At 43.9% G+C, this 16,260-nt stretch overlaps 1 protein-coding gene across 1 annotated transcript; it reads left to right on the top strand.

The window, feature by feature from the left end:
• Positions 1–8,650: 8,650 nt before the first annotated feature.
• LOC139250666 (probable G-protein coupled receptor 139) lies at positions 8,651–15,653 on the top strand. The gene is made up of 2 exons (XM_070873042.1): positions 8,651–8,846; positions 14,752–15,653. Exons 1-2 carry the CDS (start codon positions 8,666–8,668, stop codon positions 15,651–15,653), a joined length of 1,083 nt encoding a protein of 360 aa, XP_070729143.1. The 5' UTR covers positions 8,651–8,665.
• The last annotated feature ends 607 nt before the right edge of the window (positions 15,654–16,260 follow it).

Raw genomic sequence — 16,260 nt, 5'->3', positions numbered from 1 at the left:
CTTTGGCCAGTGCCTTCTTCAGGGTCCTATTCATTCCTTCTACTAATCCGGATGATTCCGGATGATAGGGGATATCGAATTTCTGCCCGGTTCCCATTAGGCAGCATGTTTGTTTCATTACTTGAACAGTGAGGTTTGGAACCTGATCTGAGTCTATCTGTAAGGGCAATCCTCAACTCGGTATAATTTCTTCTGCTAATATTCTCGCCACCGTCTCATGGAGCAATTTTTGTTGTGATTGCTGCTCCCCATTTTCTGAATTGATTTATTATAACCAAGCAATACATTTTCCCCTGGTGATTTGACAGTGGGCCGTTGAATCCTGTCAGTATGTTTTACCATGCTCTCTTTGGTCGGGGTTGCTCTCTCATTCTCAACTTTGTTTTTCCACCAAGGTAATGCTCTGCGCATGTTAAGAACTTCCTACAGTCATGTTCTTTATCTCTTCCCATTCCCTTCCACCACTAACATCTGGACATTGAACTCGTCATGCATATCTTACCTGTATGTGCATACCCGTGCTATACACTCAGTAGGTGTTGTCGAATGCACCCTGGACTATCACATTACAATCTTTTCCCCAGATTCCATCCATTCCTTGTTTAGCTTCCTGCCTTTTCCATTCAACATTTCCCTGCTGTAGGTTTGCCTCCTGTACGTTAAACATATTTATTTCTTCCGGCCCAACCGCACAGGTGCTTATTTTAGACCATAGGCCCCATGCTTCTGGCAATTTCCAACCTGGCTCATCTGCCTATGCATTGCCTTGCTGATGCCGGTCAGTTATTTTCTTATGGGCTTTGATTTTTATTATTGCATATTCCTGGGGCTGGAGGGAAGTCTCTACTTGTTCGGTAAATATGTTCTCGTGTCGAATTGTTCCTCGCCCCGATGTCATGTCACCTCGCGGACTGCAGGCTATCATGTCATTGTGCACCACCCCAAATGCGTATCGGTTGTCTGTACATATATTTACCCTTTTACCTTTTGCCTCTTTGAGGGCTTCCGTTCGGGAGACTATTTCAGCCACTTGGGCTGAGAGGATGGATTCCGATTAAGCTACTCCCCGTGTTTGCCCTTCATCATCTGTGGTCCCCAACTGTTCTCTATTTCTTCACTCAAATGTTCCAGTGGGGGTTATATTGCTATCGGTGCAGGCAGTGCAGGTTGCGCTGTCGCTCGCCCAGTTACTGTTGCACATATTGTAACATTCCTACTGCTTACTTCTGCCTTTTCCATCTATTTTAATTTAGCTTTTAACTCCTGTATTATATGATCCTTTCTTTCCATCACTTTATTTTGTACCCGATAGCAGGCTAATACTACCCTGTGAGCCTGGTCTCCTTTATTCCTTGGCTTGCCCCTCAATCACTTTGCCTGCCTCTCCATTGTGTCGTCTGGTTGCCATTCCTAATTCTTCATTCCCTCATTTAGTGTTATGTTTTTACCTGCTAGCATTTTCTGTATAGATCATGAGAGTCACCAGTCGTATTCCCCACCATTTCTAAGATTGCTAAGAGACTACCATTCCCTTAGTGGGCTCCTCTTGTACCTCTATCGTGTCTTTGACCGATTCTTGGTCGTTAGTACCGCACGCCGGTTAAACTCATTTCAGCCTACTCACACCCCAAATTTTCCTTATTCCTTGGTCTCCATCCTCTCCTTGTCGCGTTTATTTGTTCTCTCCGTAGATCTCCTGCTTTCCCGTCAACAGTTTAACAGCTCCAACTTGGAGGTGGTCTTTAATAAAAGGTATTCACCCCAACAGCTGCCACATCGTTTCGGGTTTGCGTTTCAGAATCCTGCAAACTACGCCAATTGATGGGGAGGATCGCCCTTCTACTCAATTAACAAACTCGGAATCAACAGACTGACCTTCAATAATGTTCAACGATTTTTTATTTCAGCACGTACAGGGGGAGCATTTCACTTCCCATCCGTCTGAGAGGATCTCAACCGAACTGTTCAAATTCCACGTTAATTATACAGGTTTTGGCACATGAGTGACCTCGTGGACAGACCTTAACAGTGACGTGATTGGTTTTTCCAAAGCATGATCGAAAACCCAATTGGTCGCTGCTTCCAGGTGTCACTTGCCTTATATTGTTATATTGTTGTGCAAGTTTATCTTTGGATTTTCTTTATTGCTCCCTTGAGTCCGAGGTCAACGCGTGGTCATCAAGTGTGTTTTATGCGGAGGTGTGGTTTTAAGCATAGCTCTTGTTGAGATAGCTCAGGTCCTTCACAATAGCCAGATAACATCTTTTCTAATCAACCATGCCCTTGCAGATGATCAATAGAGTCGATTCAGGATGAAAGTGGATTAATTTATATAGAGTGGGCGACAGAAGGAGGAATTGAAATATCGTCATGGATCGCATGGGGAGACTGGAGCAAAGCAGCCCAGCGAGGGGAATCACTGAGGGAGCGGAGGCAGTGATCATTGCGAAAGTCTGTTACTTAATCCAGGCTGGTTCTTTGTTCGGCTGATCTCACACCCAGTGAGGGTCTGAGCCCAAACACACAGAATGGGACAGTGTAGCGAGAGATTTATCTGTGTCTAACCCGTGTGCACCTGCTCTGGGAAAGTTTGAAGGGACAGTTAAGACGGAGCGTTTCTCTGTATCTAAACGGTGATGGACATGCCCTGGGTATGTTTGATGGGACAGTCTAGAGGGAGCTTTACTCTGCATCTAACCCGTGCTGTACCTGTCCTAGGATTGTTTGATTGGATATTGTGCAGCTGCCTACCTTTGCATTTAACCACTGTACCTGACCTGGGAGTGTTTGATCGGGACAGTGTAGAGGGAGCTTTACTCTATATGTAACCGGTGCTGTACCTGCGCTGGAAGTATTTGATGGGCAGTATAGAGGGAGCTTTAATCTGTATCTAACCTGTGCTTTTCCTGCCTGGGCGTGTTTGATGGGCCAGTGTAGAGGGAGCTTTACTCTGTCCAACCCCCTGTACCTGCCCTGGGAGTGTTTGATGGGACAGTGTAGAGGGAGCTTTACTCTGTATCTAACCCCCAGTACCCGCCCTGGGAGTGTTTGATGGGACAGTGTAGAGAGAACTTTACTGTGTATCTAACCCCCTGTAACTGCCATGGGAGTGTTTGATGGGACAGTGTAGAGAGAAATTTACTCTGTTTATAACCCCGTGTACCTACCCTGGAAGTGTTTGATGGGACAGTGTAGAGGGAGCTTTACTCTCTATCTAACCCCCTGTACCTGCCCTGGGAGTGTTTGATGGGACAGTGTAGAGGGAGCTTTACTCTGTATCTATCCCCCTGTACCTGCCCTGGGAGTGTTTGATGGGACAGTGTAGATGAGCTTTACTCTGTATCTAACCCCCTGTACCTGCCCTGGGAGTGTTTGATGGGACAGTGTCGAGAGAGCTTTACTCTGTATCTAAACCCATTTATCTGCCCTGGGAGTGTTTGATGGGACAGTGTAGAGGGAGCTTTACTCTGTATCTATCCCCCTGTGCCTGCACTGGGAGTGTTTGATGGGACGGTGCAGAGAGAAATTTACTGTGTATCTAACCCCGTGCTGTAACTGCCGGTGGAACAATTTAACCTGAACTGGTTGTCATTCTCCACGCCTCAAATTGCTGAGCATTTAACACAGATGCAGCATTTTTGTTGGTCAGTCGTATTATTACAAAACTCATTCTGCTCAGCCTGGTAGTTTCTGTCTCTGGCTGGGGTTCATGTTCCTCAGGCACTTCCTTCACTCGTCAGCGCTGAGTGTTGGGATTGAAGCAGCGGTGGCATCATGTTCTGTCTCCATCGTGATTTCCACCTTCATAACTTTGACTGTCTGCCCGAGCTTCTCCTCTGCTGCAACCTTCATCTGTGATTTGGTCACATTATCCTTGATATACTTCGAGGAAATAGATACAAATAATGTAATAGGTATCAGAGCAATGATTTATAATGCGTGAATTGAATCCCGGCGCGATATGTGATCAGAGCGATGCTCATGCTCCGCTAAGCAAATGATATATCAAGTACAGCACACAAAGCAGACATTCGGACCGACTGCTCCATGCTGGCGTTTATGCAGCACACACACCATCAGCCTTCCCCCACACAATCCCCACAACTCTGCATCTTATCCTATTAGCAGAATCTTCTAATGTTTTCTGCCTGATTTGTTGATCTGGCTTCCCATTAAATGGTTCTGTACTATTCGCCTCAACCACTGCCTCTGGAGGTTGGTTCCCCATTCTCACTTCTCTGGTTACAGAGGCTTCTCCTGAAATTATTATTGGATTTATTGCTGACGATTTTATCATCATGGCCCTATTTTTGGTATCATAATTATTTCATGATTTCAGTTTTTTAAAATTCTATTTTAAACTCTATTTTAAACTGTGCTTGCTTTTCCGCTATTGCATTTATCACAGCACAAGTAACGATTAGAAACGGGCTCAAAAAGAGCACAGCATCGATTCTACACACGAGACAAGGACTCAATGGCTTCTGCTATCACAGGACCACAGAATCATACAGCACAGAAGAGACCATTCGATTCATCATGCTGCTCCAGGCTCTGTGATCGAGCTATTCAATCAGCCCCACACCCTTGTTCTGTTCCCAGATCCCTTCAAATACCGCACTTCCAGCATTGATTCCAATTACATAAGAACATAAGAACATAAGAATTAGGAACAGCATTAAGCCATCTAGCCCCTCGAGCCGGCTCCACCAATCAACAAGATCATGGCTGATCTGACCATGGACTGAGCATCACTTATCCTTCCGCTCCCCATAACCCTTAATTCCCTGAATGGTTAAAAATCTATCTATCTGTTATTTGAATACATTCAATGAGCTAGCCTCAACTGCTTCCTTGGGCAGAGCATTCCACAGATTTACAACCCTCTGGGAGTAGAAATTCCTTCTCAACTCCGTTTAAATTGCCACCTCCCGGTATTTTGAGGCTGTGCCCCCTAGTTCTAGTCTCCCCGAACAGTGGAAACAACATCTCTGCCTCTATCTTGTCTATCCCTTTCATTATTTTCAATTTTTCTATAAGATCACCCCTCATCCTTCTGAACTCCAACGAGTAAAACCATCGTCTACTCAATCTATCATCATAAGGTAAATCCCTCAGCTCCAGGATCAGCCGAGTGAATCGTCTCTGTTCCCCTTCCAAAGCCACTATATCCTTCCTTAAGTAAGGTGACCAGAACTGCACGCAGTACTCCTGGTGCGGCCTCGCCAATACCATGTACAGTTGCAGCATGACCTCCCTGCTTTTGTATTCCATCCCTCTCGTAATGAAGGCCAACATTCCATTCGCCTTCCTGATGACCTGCTGCACCTGCAAACTAACTTTTTGAGATTCATGCACATGGACCCCCAGGTCCCTCTGCACCGCAGCATGTTGTAATTTCCCCCCATTCAAATAATATTCCCTCTTACTGTTTTCTTTTCCAAGGTGGATGATCTCACATTTTCCAACATTGTATTCCATCTGCCAAAATTTAGCCCATTCGCTTAATCTATCCAAATCTCTTTGCAGCCTCTCTGTGTCCTCCACACAACCCGCTTTCCCACTAATCTTTGTATCATCTGAAAATTTTAAAAGTTATTGTTAAATCTGCTTCCATCCCATTTTCAGTGAGAACAATCCAGATGATGCAAACTCGCAGTGCAAGACAAATTCTCCTCATCTTCCCTCTGTTAATTTTCTTACAACTCTTCCCTCTGGTTAACAACTCTTCTACCACTGGCAGAGTTTCTCTTCAGTTACTTTATCCAAAGCCCTCATATTCTTGAAAACCTCTATTAAATCTCTCGTTAATATTCTCTGATCGAACGGGAAAAATAACAATTGCTTATATCTACTTATAACTCTCTCTGGGGGTACCAGTGCACCAGCGCAGCCTTCGGTCGCATGAGGAAGAGAGTGTTGGAAGATCACGCCATAAAATCTGACACCAAGCTCATGGTCTACGAGAATGTAGACATAGCCAGCCTACTGTACGGATCACAAAAGTGGACCGTATATAGTAGGTACCACAAATTACTGGAAAAATACCTATGTCTCCTCAAGATCCTGCAGATCCTTTGGGATGTCAGACGTTAGCGCCCTCGATCAGGCCAGCATCCCCACATCGAAGCACTGAGCACACTTGATCAGCTCCGCTGGGCGGGCCACATTGTCCGCATGCCTGAAACGAGACTCGCAAAGCAAGTGCTCTACTTGGAACTCGTACAGGGAAAACGAGCCCCACGTGGGCAGATAAAATGTTACAAGGACACCCTCGACATCTCCTTGAAAAAGAGCAACATTCCCACTGACAGCTGGGATTCCCTCACCAAAGACTGCCCTAATGGAGGAAGAGCATCCGGGAGGTCGCTGAGCACCTCGAGTCTCATCGCCAAGAGCATGCAGCAAACAAGCGCAGAGAGCGGAAGGAGTGTGCGGCAAACCAGTCCCACCCAACCTTTCCCTCAACCATTATCTACCCCACCTGGTACAGAGACCGTATTTCCCATATATGTTCATTCATCTAAGAACTCACTTTTAGAGTTGAAGCAAGTAATCCCCGATTTCGAGGTACTGCCTATGATGATGATTAAAATCCCTTCCACACTTTTTCCAAGGCTTTCCTAATGTGGGCTGCCGAATCGTCATGTAGAGATAAACCGATGTTTAACAGATTTTTATTGTACCTTCATTATGTGTGAATCGGTGGCGTGGGCAGCATTTATTGTCCATCCCAAATTCCACCTTAACGCTGCTGGTGAATGCATCGATACATCTAGAGGGCGATTTAGAGTTAACCATATTGCTGTGGGACTGGTGTCATATATATGCCAGTCTACTTAAGGACGGGTGATTTCCATCCCGAAAACACGTTATTGTACTAGATGTGTAATGACAATCGAGATCCACACGTTCACCATTGCTGACAGAATATTTTAATTCTAGATTTATTTAATTCACCTTAAATTGCACAGCTGGTGGGATCTGAACTCATGCCATTGGATCTTTAGTCCAGGTCTCTGGATCATTAGTACAGTAGCACAATCACTTTGCTACTATACGCGATGATTCATAAAGTCAATGATTCTTCCTGCGTTTTTAACAGTTTTATTAACTTGCCCTGGCACCTTCAAAGATTTGTGCACATCGACTCCCAGGTGTCTCTGCACCAACGCACGATTTAAAAATGTATTTTTAAAATTATATTGCCTCTTGTCATGTTCCTTCCCAAAATGTATCACTTCACACATGTTTAATTTTACCTGCCATGTGTCTCCCATTTAACCAGACTATCGCTGTGCTCCTGAAGGCTGCTATGCTCCCCACTGCTTACTACATTTCTGAGTTTCGTGACATCTGCAAATTTGAAATTATGCCTTTAAACTTAGGTCCTGGCTATTAATCTCTATCAGAAATATCACTGCTACTAATATAGAACCCTGGGTTTCAACACTGTATACTTCCCTTCTGTCTGAACGCCAACTTTTCACCGCCACTCCCTGTTATTTGTTCGGGTGCCAATGTTGTATCCACCAAGCTACTTTTCCTTTAATTCCATGAGGTTCAGTTTCCCTATCAAGTCGATGAAGTGACATTTTATCAAACGTCTTTTGAAAGTCGTTATACACAACATCAGCTGCACTACGCTCATCAAACCGTTAGGTTATTACATCAAAAAACTCAATCAGGTTTTTCAGATACAATTCGACATTAACACAATTTGTGCTGGTTGTCATTTATTAATCCAGGTTTTTCCAAGAGACAACTCATTTCATACCGGCTTATGGCCTCTAGAAGTTTCCCCACCACAGACGTTAGTCTGACTGGCCTGTAGCTGCAGATTTTATACCTCTTTCCTTTTTTGAACAGGGTGTACCATTTGCGAACCTCCAGTCCTCTGTCACCACTGACATATCCAAGGAGGATTAATGATTCTGGCCTGAGCTATTTCCATCATTCCTTCACTCAGCAACACTCATACATCCCATTCGGACCAGTTATAGAGAAACATAGAAACATAGAAATTTACAACACAGGAGGCCATTTCCAGCCCATCGTGTCCGCACCGGCCGACAAAGACTCACACGACCATCGGTCAGCAGTCCTCAAGCTTACATGTAATCTTTTGAACCATTAACAATGGGGAAAATTAAAGATGACCAAGCACAAGCAGACTGCGCCACACAACTGTGACACACCTTAAACTGAAATATTCTACACTCCAAAACAACCGGAGCCATGTGATCTCCCGGCAGAGGCAAAAACCAATTTAAAATTCAGGTCAATTTCGGAAAAAGTATCAGGCAACATTCCGCCCCGACTTATCCAGGTGATCAAAACTACTCCAGGAGATCTACCTTATTGTGGTACATAAAGTGTTGGATTGAAAGGGGTTAATTCAAAATGTTTGTTCAGGGACTGTAATTAATATCAGTCTCCACGGGTTTACAGAAGCTGGTTGTTCAGTGACTGTAATTAATATAAGTCTCTATTTACAGAATTGTGTCACTGGAGATATTCTCGCTCATATTAATAAGGCACTCCTTTCAATGTGTTGCCCCATCGTCACAGTGAGAGCATTACCTCTGGCACTAACAGCGATCATCGCACTGCTCCACAGAGAGGGAATCGGAATCTGAGAACAGTAGATTCGAATATTACAACAATGGATCAGAATCTGAAAAAAATGGATTGGAATGTTACAACAAATGGCAAGAGTTTCATCTTGTATTTTAACTATCTTGTTGCACATTATGAGGAACTATCATTAGTATTGCGAATGCGTTATGCATTTCGTATTATTCAATACATTTACTATCCCGTCCTTGCTGTTGTTGGTTTTGCTGGTAAGTCTATCTAGTTATTCCAGTAACCATTGTTCAATGTATTACTGATTTCATATTTTACTCCCCCCCTCCCTGCTGCATTTGTTGTTCCTGGTAGTCTCTGTATCCAACTATTAACTCTCCAAACCATGTTTCGCTGTATTACTAGACTTGTAAATTGCTTTCTCATCTTTGCTTCAGTAGTTGTTCCTGGAACATCTCTGCATCCAGCTATTAACTATGCATACGTTGTTAATTGTACGAGTGTTCTTTCAATTTATTCCACACTCTTTGCTGTTGTTGGTGTTCTTTGTAAGTCTCTATATACAGCAATTATAACTCTAATCTATATTTCACTATATTACTGAGTATGTCACTTAAATCTTTTCAAGTCTTCCTCACATTGTATATCTAGTGACTCAGTCCCCTCTGTGGCCAATGTCTGAGGCTGATCGAGATTGTTCGCAAGTTTGGCATTCTGTTTTATCCTGAGTTCAGTTCTGACCTCTTCTCCTTTGAATCACTGGTCCTGCCCACTATCATCTCCATAATACTGCCCAACTCATTCCTTCGCCTCAATAGCTCAGTGACTTTGTTGAACAAGAATTGACAATTGCAATGCTTTCCTTGCCCATCTCGCAGTTACAGTGCACTATGAATTAGAGCTCACCTAAATAATTTGCTCTTCCTATTCTAACTCCACTAAGTCCTGTTCAGACATCAACAATCTGCTCTTCGACCAACATTGGATCCCGATTAAGTAATGCCTCATTTTTATTATTCTCATCCATGTGTTCAAATCCCACCATGGTCTCACCCCCTCCAATTAGTCCCATTCCCCTGCTCGATTCCCATAGTCCAGCAATTTTTCTCCTTCAAGTATTTAACCAATTGCCCAATAAATGTTAATTTAGTTCCCTCTATACGTCCTCCAGTCATACTCTCTCTATTCTCTTATTCTCATTCATTCTGGCACGTTGTAACTTTCTCACTTCCTCTCTGTCAGTTTCATTCTGTCACTCCACATTTCACTCTCTCTGTCTCTTGCTCATAGAATGTTAGATTAATACAGGAAAGAAAGTCAACTCGGTCCATAGTGTCCATGCCGTCTCTTGGATAGAACTATCTCAGATATCCAACTCTTTAGCCAGAAAAATATAAATATATCTCCTTCCACGAATTAAGCAATTCCCTTTCGAAAATAACGATTGAATCTTCTTCCACCGTGTTCTCACAAATCGCATTCTAGATTGTAACAGCTCACTGCATAAAGAACACTCTTCCCATCTCTCCTGTGGTTCTTTTGTCCATTACCTTAAGCCTGTCTCCTCTGGTTACGCACCATTGTGTAACTGAAAACATTTTTGACTTACTCGCTCTCTCAAAACCCATCATAATTTTGAAAGTCTATATTAAATGTTAAATCTTTGCTGGTGATACAACGTCATCATCGTAGACAGTCACTTTAAATAGAGGAAGGCTTGCTTCCACTCTAAAAATGAGTTCTTATGTAACTGAACAGTCCAATACGGAAATTACAATCTCTGTCACACGTGGGACAGAGAGTGGTTGAAGGAAAGGGTACGTGGGGCTCGTTTGCCGCATGCTCCTTCTTACTCCTGCGCTTGGTCTCTGCTTGCTCTCGGCGACGAGACTCGAGGTGCTCAGTGCCCTCCTGGATGCACTTCCTCCACTTCAGGCAGTTTTTGGCCAGCGACTTCCAGCTGTCGGTCGGGATGTTGCATTTTATCAAGGAGGCTTTGTCGTTTCATTCAAAAGTTTCCTCTGCCCACCTGGGGCTCGCTTACTGTGTAGGAGTTCCGAGTAGAGCGCTTGCTAGCGAGTCTTGTGTCAGGCATTCGGAAGATGTGGCCCGTCAATGGAACTGTCCAGGTGTACCAGCATCGAAGCACTGATAATACAAAGATAAGTTTGAAAGCATGTTATGAGGAGGACGCAGAAAATCTGCAAAGGCATAGCGATAGGCTAAATGGATGTGCTAAAACAATGGCAGATGGGGTATAATGTGGAAAATGTGACGTTATCTTCTTTGTTATGAAAAATAAATAAGCAAATTATTATTAAATGGGGAGGGATTCCAAATTGCTGTGGTCCAGATTGGTCAATGGTTCTTGTACATAAAACACAGAAGGTTAGCATGTAGGTACAGCTAGCAATTAGAAAAGGCAGCAGAATATCTGGCTTTATTTCAAGTGGGACAGAATATAGAAGTCCTGCTAAAATAACACAGGTTGTCAATAAGACTACAGCTGGAGTATTGTGTACAGTTTGGTCACTTTATTTGGGGAAGGATTTACTTGCATTGGAGGCAGTTCAGAGAAGGTTCACAACGTTGATTACTGGGATGAAAATGTTGTTATAAGAATAAAGGTTGAGCAGGATGAGTGTGTATACATTGGAGTTTAGAAAACTATGAGGTGATCTTATTTAAATGTGTAAGATTCTATAGGGCCTTGATGGGGTAGATGCAGAGATGATGTTTCATCTAGTGGGGGAAATCTAGAACCAGGGGACATAGGTTCAGAATAACGGATCGCCCATTTAAATTACAAATGAGAAGCAATTTATTCTCTCAGGGGGGCGTGAATCTTTCGAATTCTCTTCGACAGAGAGCTGTGGAGGCAACTTCTATGAATCTTATTAAATTGAGATAAACAGATTTTTAAACGAGGAGGGTGTTCAGGGTTATGTGGAGTGGAGTGGGCACGGAAGTGGAGTTGCGGCCAAGATCAGATGTTCTTTCCAAAGACTCAGGTCCAATCACAGATGCGTGAGCGGAGTAAAATATTTGGCTCTCGGAATGAAATCCCTGGACCGACGTGAGAGCACTGGAAGTTAGCCGAACCTGCGAATGAAATTTCTCGACAGAGGTGGGTGTAGTGTAATGTAGGCGAACCTGGTCCTTAAATATCTAGACTGAGGGAGGGAGCAGTGTAATCTAGGGAGATGTTGGTGTGAACTCCTGAAGCGAGATGGGAGCCCTATCTGGGAAGTCCCATCATCGCATCACTGGAATCATCTCAGAGATCCTGAAGTTCATGAATATTTATTTATTGTGAATGTTTTACCGTTATTTTCTGTGATGCAATAATTCAGAAATCATAAAAGATTCCGTCCATTTTTAATTATTTCATTCCTTCCTTTTATCAGCCAATTTCTCCTCTTTTGTTCTCACTTGGATTTGAACAGAGGAAGCGAAACTCTGTTCGCTCTGTTCTGTCCACGCTAAGTTATAGCCGGGTAAATATCCGCTGATCATTTAGTTCCAGTCAGTGTCTCCTTTGTCACCATCTCAAATTCTGCATTAATGGCAGTGCTTCTGATGGGTGGAACAGGATTTCAAGCATCATTAACATTCACAAATAAAATGTTCGTTCAGCCAGATTTCTTGAATTTATTTCCAATCTTTAATTTGAATTTGCAATTTGGTCCCATGCCGATCTGTCACAGTTCAGTGCGTCTCTCAGCGAGAAACAGAGTGGAAAAATCTGTTGCCTCCGGCTGTACACTCCTGATCTTTGGGCCCATCGTGCGGAGCGGAGCGGGAGGTCAGAATCCTCGTCGTCGGACTGCTCCGGGACATGGCCAAGTGGACCATCAGCTGGTCCAGGCAGCGGACGGTCGAGAGGATCGTTCAGCCCGGCTGCCTCCCTCTCTTCCGTGGAAACGTTCAAGCCAAGGTTTCCCTGGAGATGGAGCACGCGGTGTCCACAGGAACGTACTCGGCCTTCCATGAGAGGTGGGTGCCCGAGGGACAGAAGTGCATCAACAACACCGGCAAACATATTTAATTTGATTCTTCAATGGTAAAAGTGTAATTTGATTAGAGTTATCGGTTTTATTGCACATATATGTCATCGCAGCGCATTTGGAATGAGGTGCCATGATAGGTCCAAGTCAGCATGGATTTGTGAATGGGAAATCATGCTTGACAAATCTTTTGGAATTTTTTGAGGTTGTTTCCAGTAGTGTGGACAAGGTAGAACCAGTTGATGTGGTATATTTGGACTTTCAGAAGGCTTTCGACAAGGTCCCGCACAAGAGATTAATGTGCAAAGTTAAAGCACATGGGATTGGGGGTCGTGTGCTGACATGGATTGAGAACTGGTTGTCAGACTGGAAGCAAAGAGTAGGAGTAAATGGCTACTTTTCAGAATGGCAGGCAGCGACTAGTGGATCTGTGCTGTCGTCCCAGCTGTTTACACTGTACATTAATGATTTAGACGAGGGGATTAAATGTAGTATCTCCAAATTTGCGGATGACACTAAGTTGGGTGGCAGTGTGAACTGCGAGGAGGATGCTATGAGACTGCAGAGTGACTTGGATAGGTTCGGTGAGCGGGCAAATGCATGGCAGATGAAGTATAATGTGGATAAATGTGAGGTTATCCACTTTGGTGGTAAAATCAGAGAGACAGACTATTATCTGAATGGTGACAGATTAGGAAAAGGGGAGGTGCAACGAGACCTGGGTGTCATGGTACACCAGTCATTGAAGGTTGGCATGCAGGTACAGCAGGCGGTTAAGAAAGCAAATGGCATGTTGGCCTTCATTGCAAGGAGATTTGAGTAAAGGGGCAGGGAGGTATTGCTACAATTGTACCGGGCCTTGGTGAGGCCACACATGGAGTACTGTGTACAGTTTTGGTCTCCTAACTTGAGGAAGGACATTCTTGCTATTGAGGGAGTGCAGCAAAGGATCACTAGACTGATTCCCGGGATGGCGGGACTGACATATCAAGAAAGATTGGATCAACAGGGCTTGTATTCAATGGAGTCAGAAGAAAGAGAGGGGATCTCACAGAAATGTTTAACATTCTGACGGGTTTAGACAGGTTAGATGCAGGAAGAATGTTCCCAATGTTGGGGAAGTCCAGAACCAGGGGTCACAGTCTAAGGATAAGGGGTAAGCCATTTAGGACTGAGATGAGGAGAAACTTCTTCATCTAGAGAGTGGTGAACCTGTGGAATTCTCTACCACAGAAAGTTGTTGAGGCCAATTCACTAAATATATTCAAAAAGGAGTTAAATATAGACCTTACTACCAGGGGGATCAAGGGGTATGGCGAGAAAGCAGGAAAGTGGTACTGAAGTTGCATGTTCAACCATGAATTCATTGAATGATGGTGCAGGCTCGAAGGGCCGAATGGCCTACTCCTGCAACTATTTTCTATATTATCTATGTTTCTATAATGAGGGAGCAATTCATATATAATTTAAATCAAAAATCGTATTTCATGATAAACAACCCCAGCTGATTGTAACTTATGTACTTAGAATATGAACAAACTTTCATATTTTCTCGTCTAATATTTTCTGCACAAGTGGAAACCAAAAGGTGAAAAGCTGCAGCAATTAATCTCTTCCATTTGTGTTCAAATACTTTAAATATTCGTTTCAAGGACACCCTCAAAGCCTCCATATTAAAATGCAACATCCCCACCGACACATGGTAGTTCCTTGCCAAAGACTACCCTAAGTGTAGAAAGTGCATCCGGAAGGGCGCTGATCACCTCGAGTCGTCGCCGAGAAAATGTAGAAACCAAGCGAGGGCTGCGGAATGAGCGTGCAGCAAACCAGACTCCCCACCCATCCTTTTCTTCAACCACTCTCTGTCCCGCCTGTGACAGGGACTGTAATTACCATGTTGGACTGTTCAGTCACCTGATAACTCACTTTTAACGTGGAAGCAAGTCTTTCTCGATTTCGAGGGGCTGCCGATGATGATGATGTTACATAAGCATTTGGCGGCTCATTGACTGAGGGATAGGTCGTCTGATTTAATGCTGATAAATGAATTTAGTTGGTGATTACCTTGTCAATGATTGCTAATTATTTTAGTTTGGAGTCTAATCTTTTCTCGAAATTAATGTTTAACTTACCTGTTTATTTCCCTGCCTGACAGTTAACATCCTGACGATTGTGATCCTGCCTCGTGGAAAGTGCGGTCTCTCCAGATGTGTCACTCGCTATCTGGTGGCCATGGCAGTGACGGATCTCCTGGTCATTATCCTCGACCTGATACTGAGACACATTCCCATTCTTTATCAGAAAGAGTTACATTTCGTGCGGTCCTTCCGCGTGTGTAATATTCACGCCGTCTTACTTCACGCAGCCACAGACTGTTCTGTCTGGTTCACCGTCAGTTTCACCTTTGATCGCTTTGTGGCCATTTGTTGCCAGAAGCTGAAAACTAAATATTGCACCGAGAGAACGGCGGCTGTGGTTCTGGGAACCGTGACTTTGCTGAGCGGGTTGAAGAACATTTTCTGGTATTTTATGTTGACAAGTTTCTATAATCTTTCAAACATACCCTGGTTTTGCTATACAACGTATGATGTTCTGTATTCACCAGTCTGGACAGCAATCACATTCCTTCATTATATTCTTACCCCATGTGTCCCATTTGCTCTGATTCTGCTGCTCAATACTGTCACCGCCAGGCATATTATATTGGCCAGCAGAGCCCGCAGGCAACTCCTGGGTGCCAGCAGTGGGGAGTGTCCCAGTGACCCAGAGATGGCCAGCCGCAGGAATTCCATCATTTTACTGTTTGTTATCTCCGGCAATTTCATCCTGTTGTGGGCGGTGTTTATGGTGCATTCTATATGGATCCAGATGTACTATTTGGGGTATGATTCTGTATATATACCTTTTTATGTAATGGACATTGGAATAATGCTGCAGCTGCTGAGTTGCTGCACAAACACGGCAATTTATGCCGTCACCCAGACTAAGTTCAGACAGCAGTTGAAGAATGTAGGGAAATATCCCTTCACACTGATTCTGAAATTAATTAAAAGATGAGAAGACGCAGAAACGTTCCTGCATCAGACTCCCTGTGTCCTGATATTGTGGGCGAGCTGCTCTCCCCGGCGTGACCAGTGATTCGCGTGAATAATAACACTCTCACTCACACACTGTCTTCAACGGGCGCCCTATGAGGGGTCTGCAGTCCGGGTGAATCACCATCAGCATCATAGACAGTCCCACGAAATATAGAAACATAGAAACATGGAACATAGGTGCAGGAGTAGGCCATCCAGGCTTCCGAGACTGCACCACCATTCAATAAGATCATGACTGTTCATTCACCTCAGTACCCCGTTCCTGTTTTATCTCCATACCCCTTGATCCATCCGTAAGGGCCATATTTTGAATATATTTAACGAATTGGCATCAACAACTCTCTGTGGTAGTGAATTCCACAGGTTACCAACTTTCTGAGTGAAAAAGTCTCTCCTCGTCTCGGTCCTAAATGGCTTACGCATTATCCTTAGACTGACCAGTAGTTTTGGACTTCCCCAACATCGGAAACATTCTTTTTGCATCTACACTGTCCAGTCCCGTCAGAATTGTATGTTTCTAAGAGGTTCCATCTCATTCATTTAAACTCCAGTGAATGCAGGCTCAG

This window comes from Pristiophorus japonicus, unplaced genomic scaffold, assembly GCF_044704955.1.
Source record: "Pristiophorus japonicus isolate sPriJap1 unplaced genomic scaffold, sPriJap1.hap1 HAP1_SCAFFOLD_408, whole genome shotgun sequence".
Lineage (NCBI taxonomy): Eukaryota > Metazoa > Chordata > Chondrichthyes > Pristiophoridae > Pristiophorus > Pristiophorus japonicus.
Note: the sequence above shows the minus strand (reverse complement) of the source record. Positions and strands in the feature narration are given on the sequence as shown.

What these genes read in the sequence shown, in the direction of transcription:
- LOC139250666 (XM_070873042.1), top strand. Translation starts at nt 8,666, where the DNA reads ATGGATCAGAATCTGAAAAAAATGGATTGGAATGTTACAACAAATGGC. An exon ending in TGCTGTTGTTGGTTTTGCTG is followed by an intron (nt 8,847 to 14,751) that starts GTAAGTCTATCT and finishes CCTGCCTGACAG; the next exon opens with TTAACATCCTGACGATTGTG.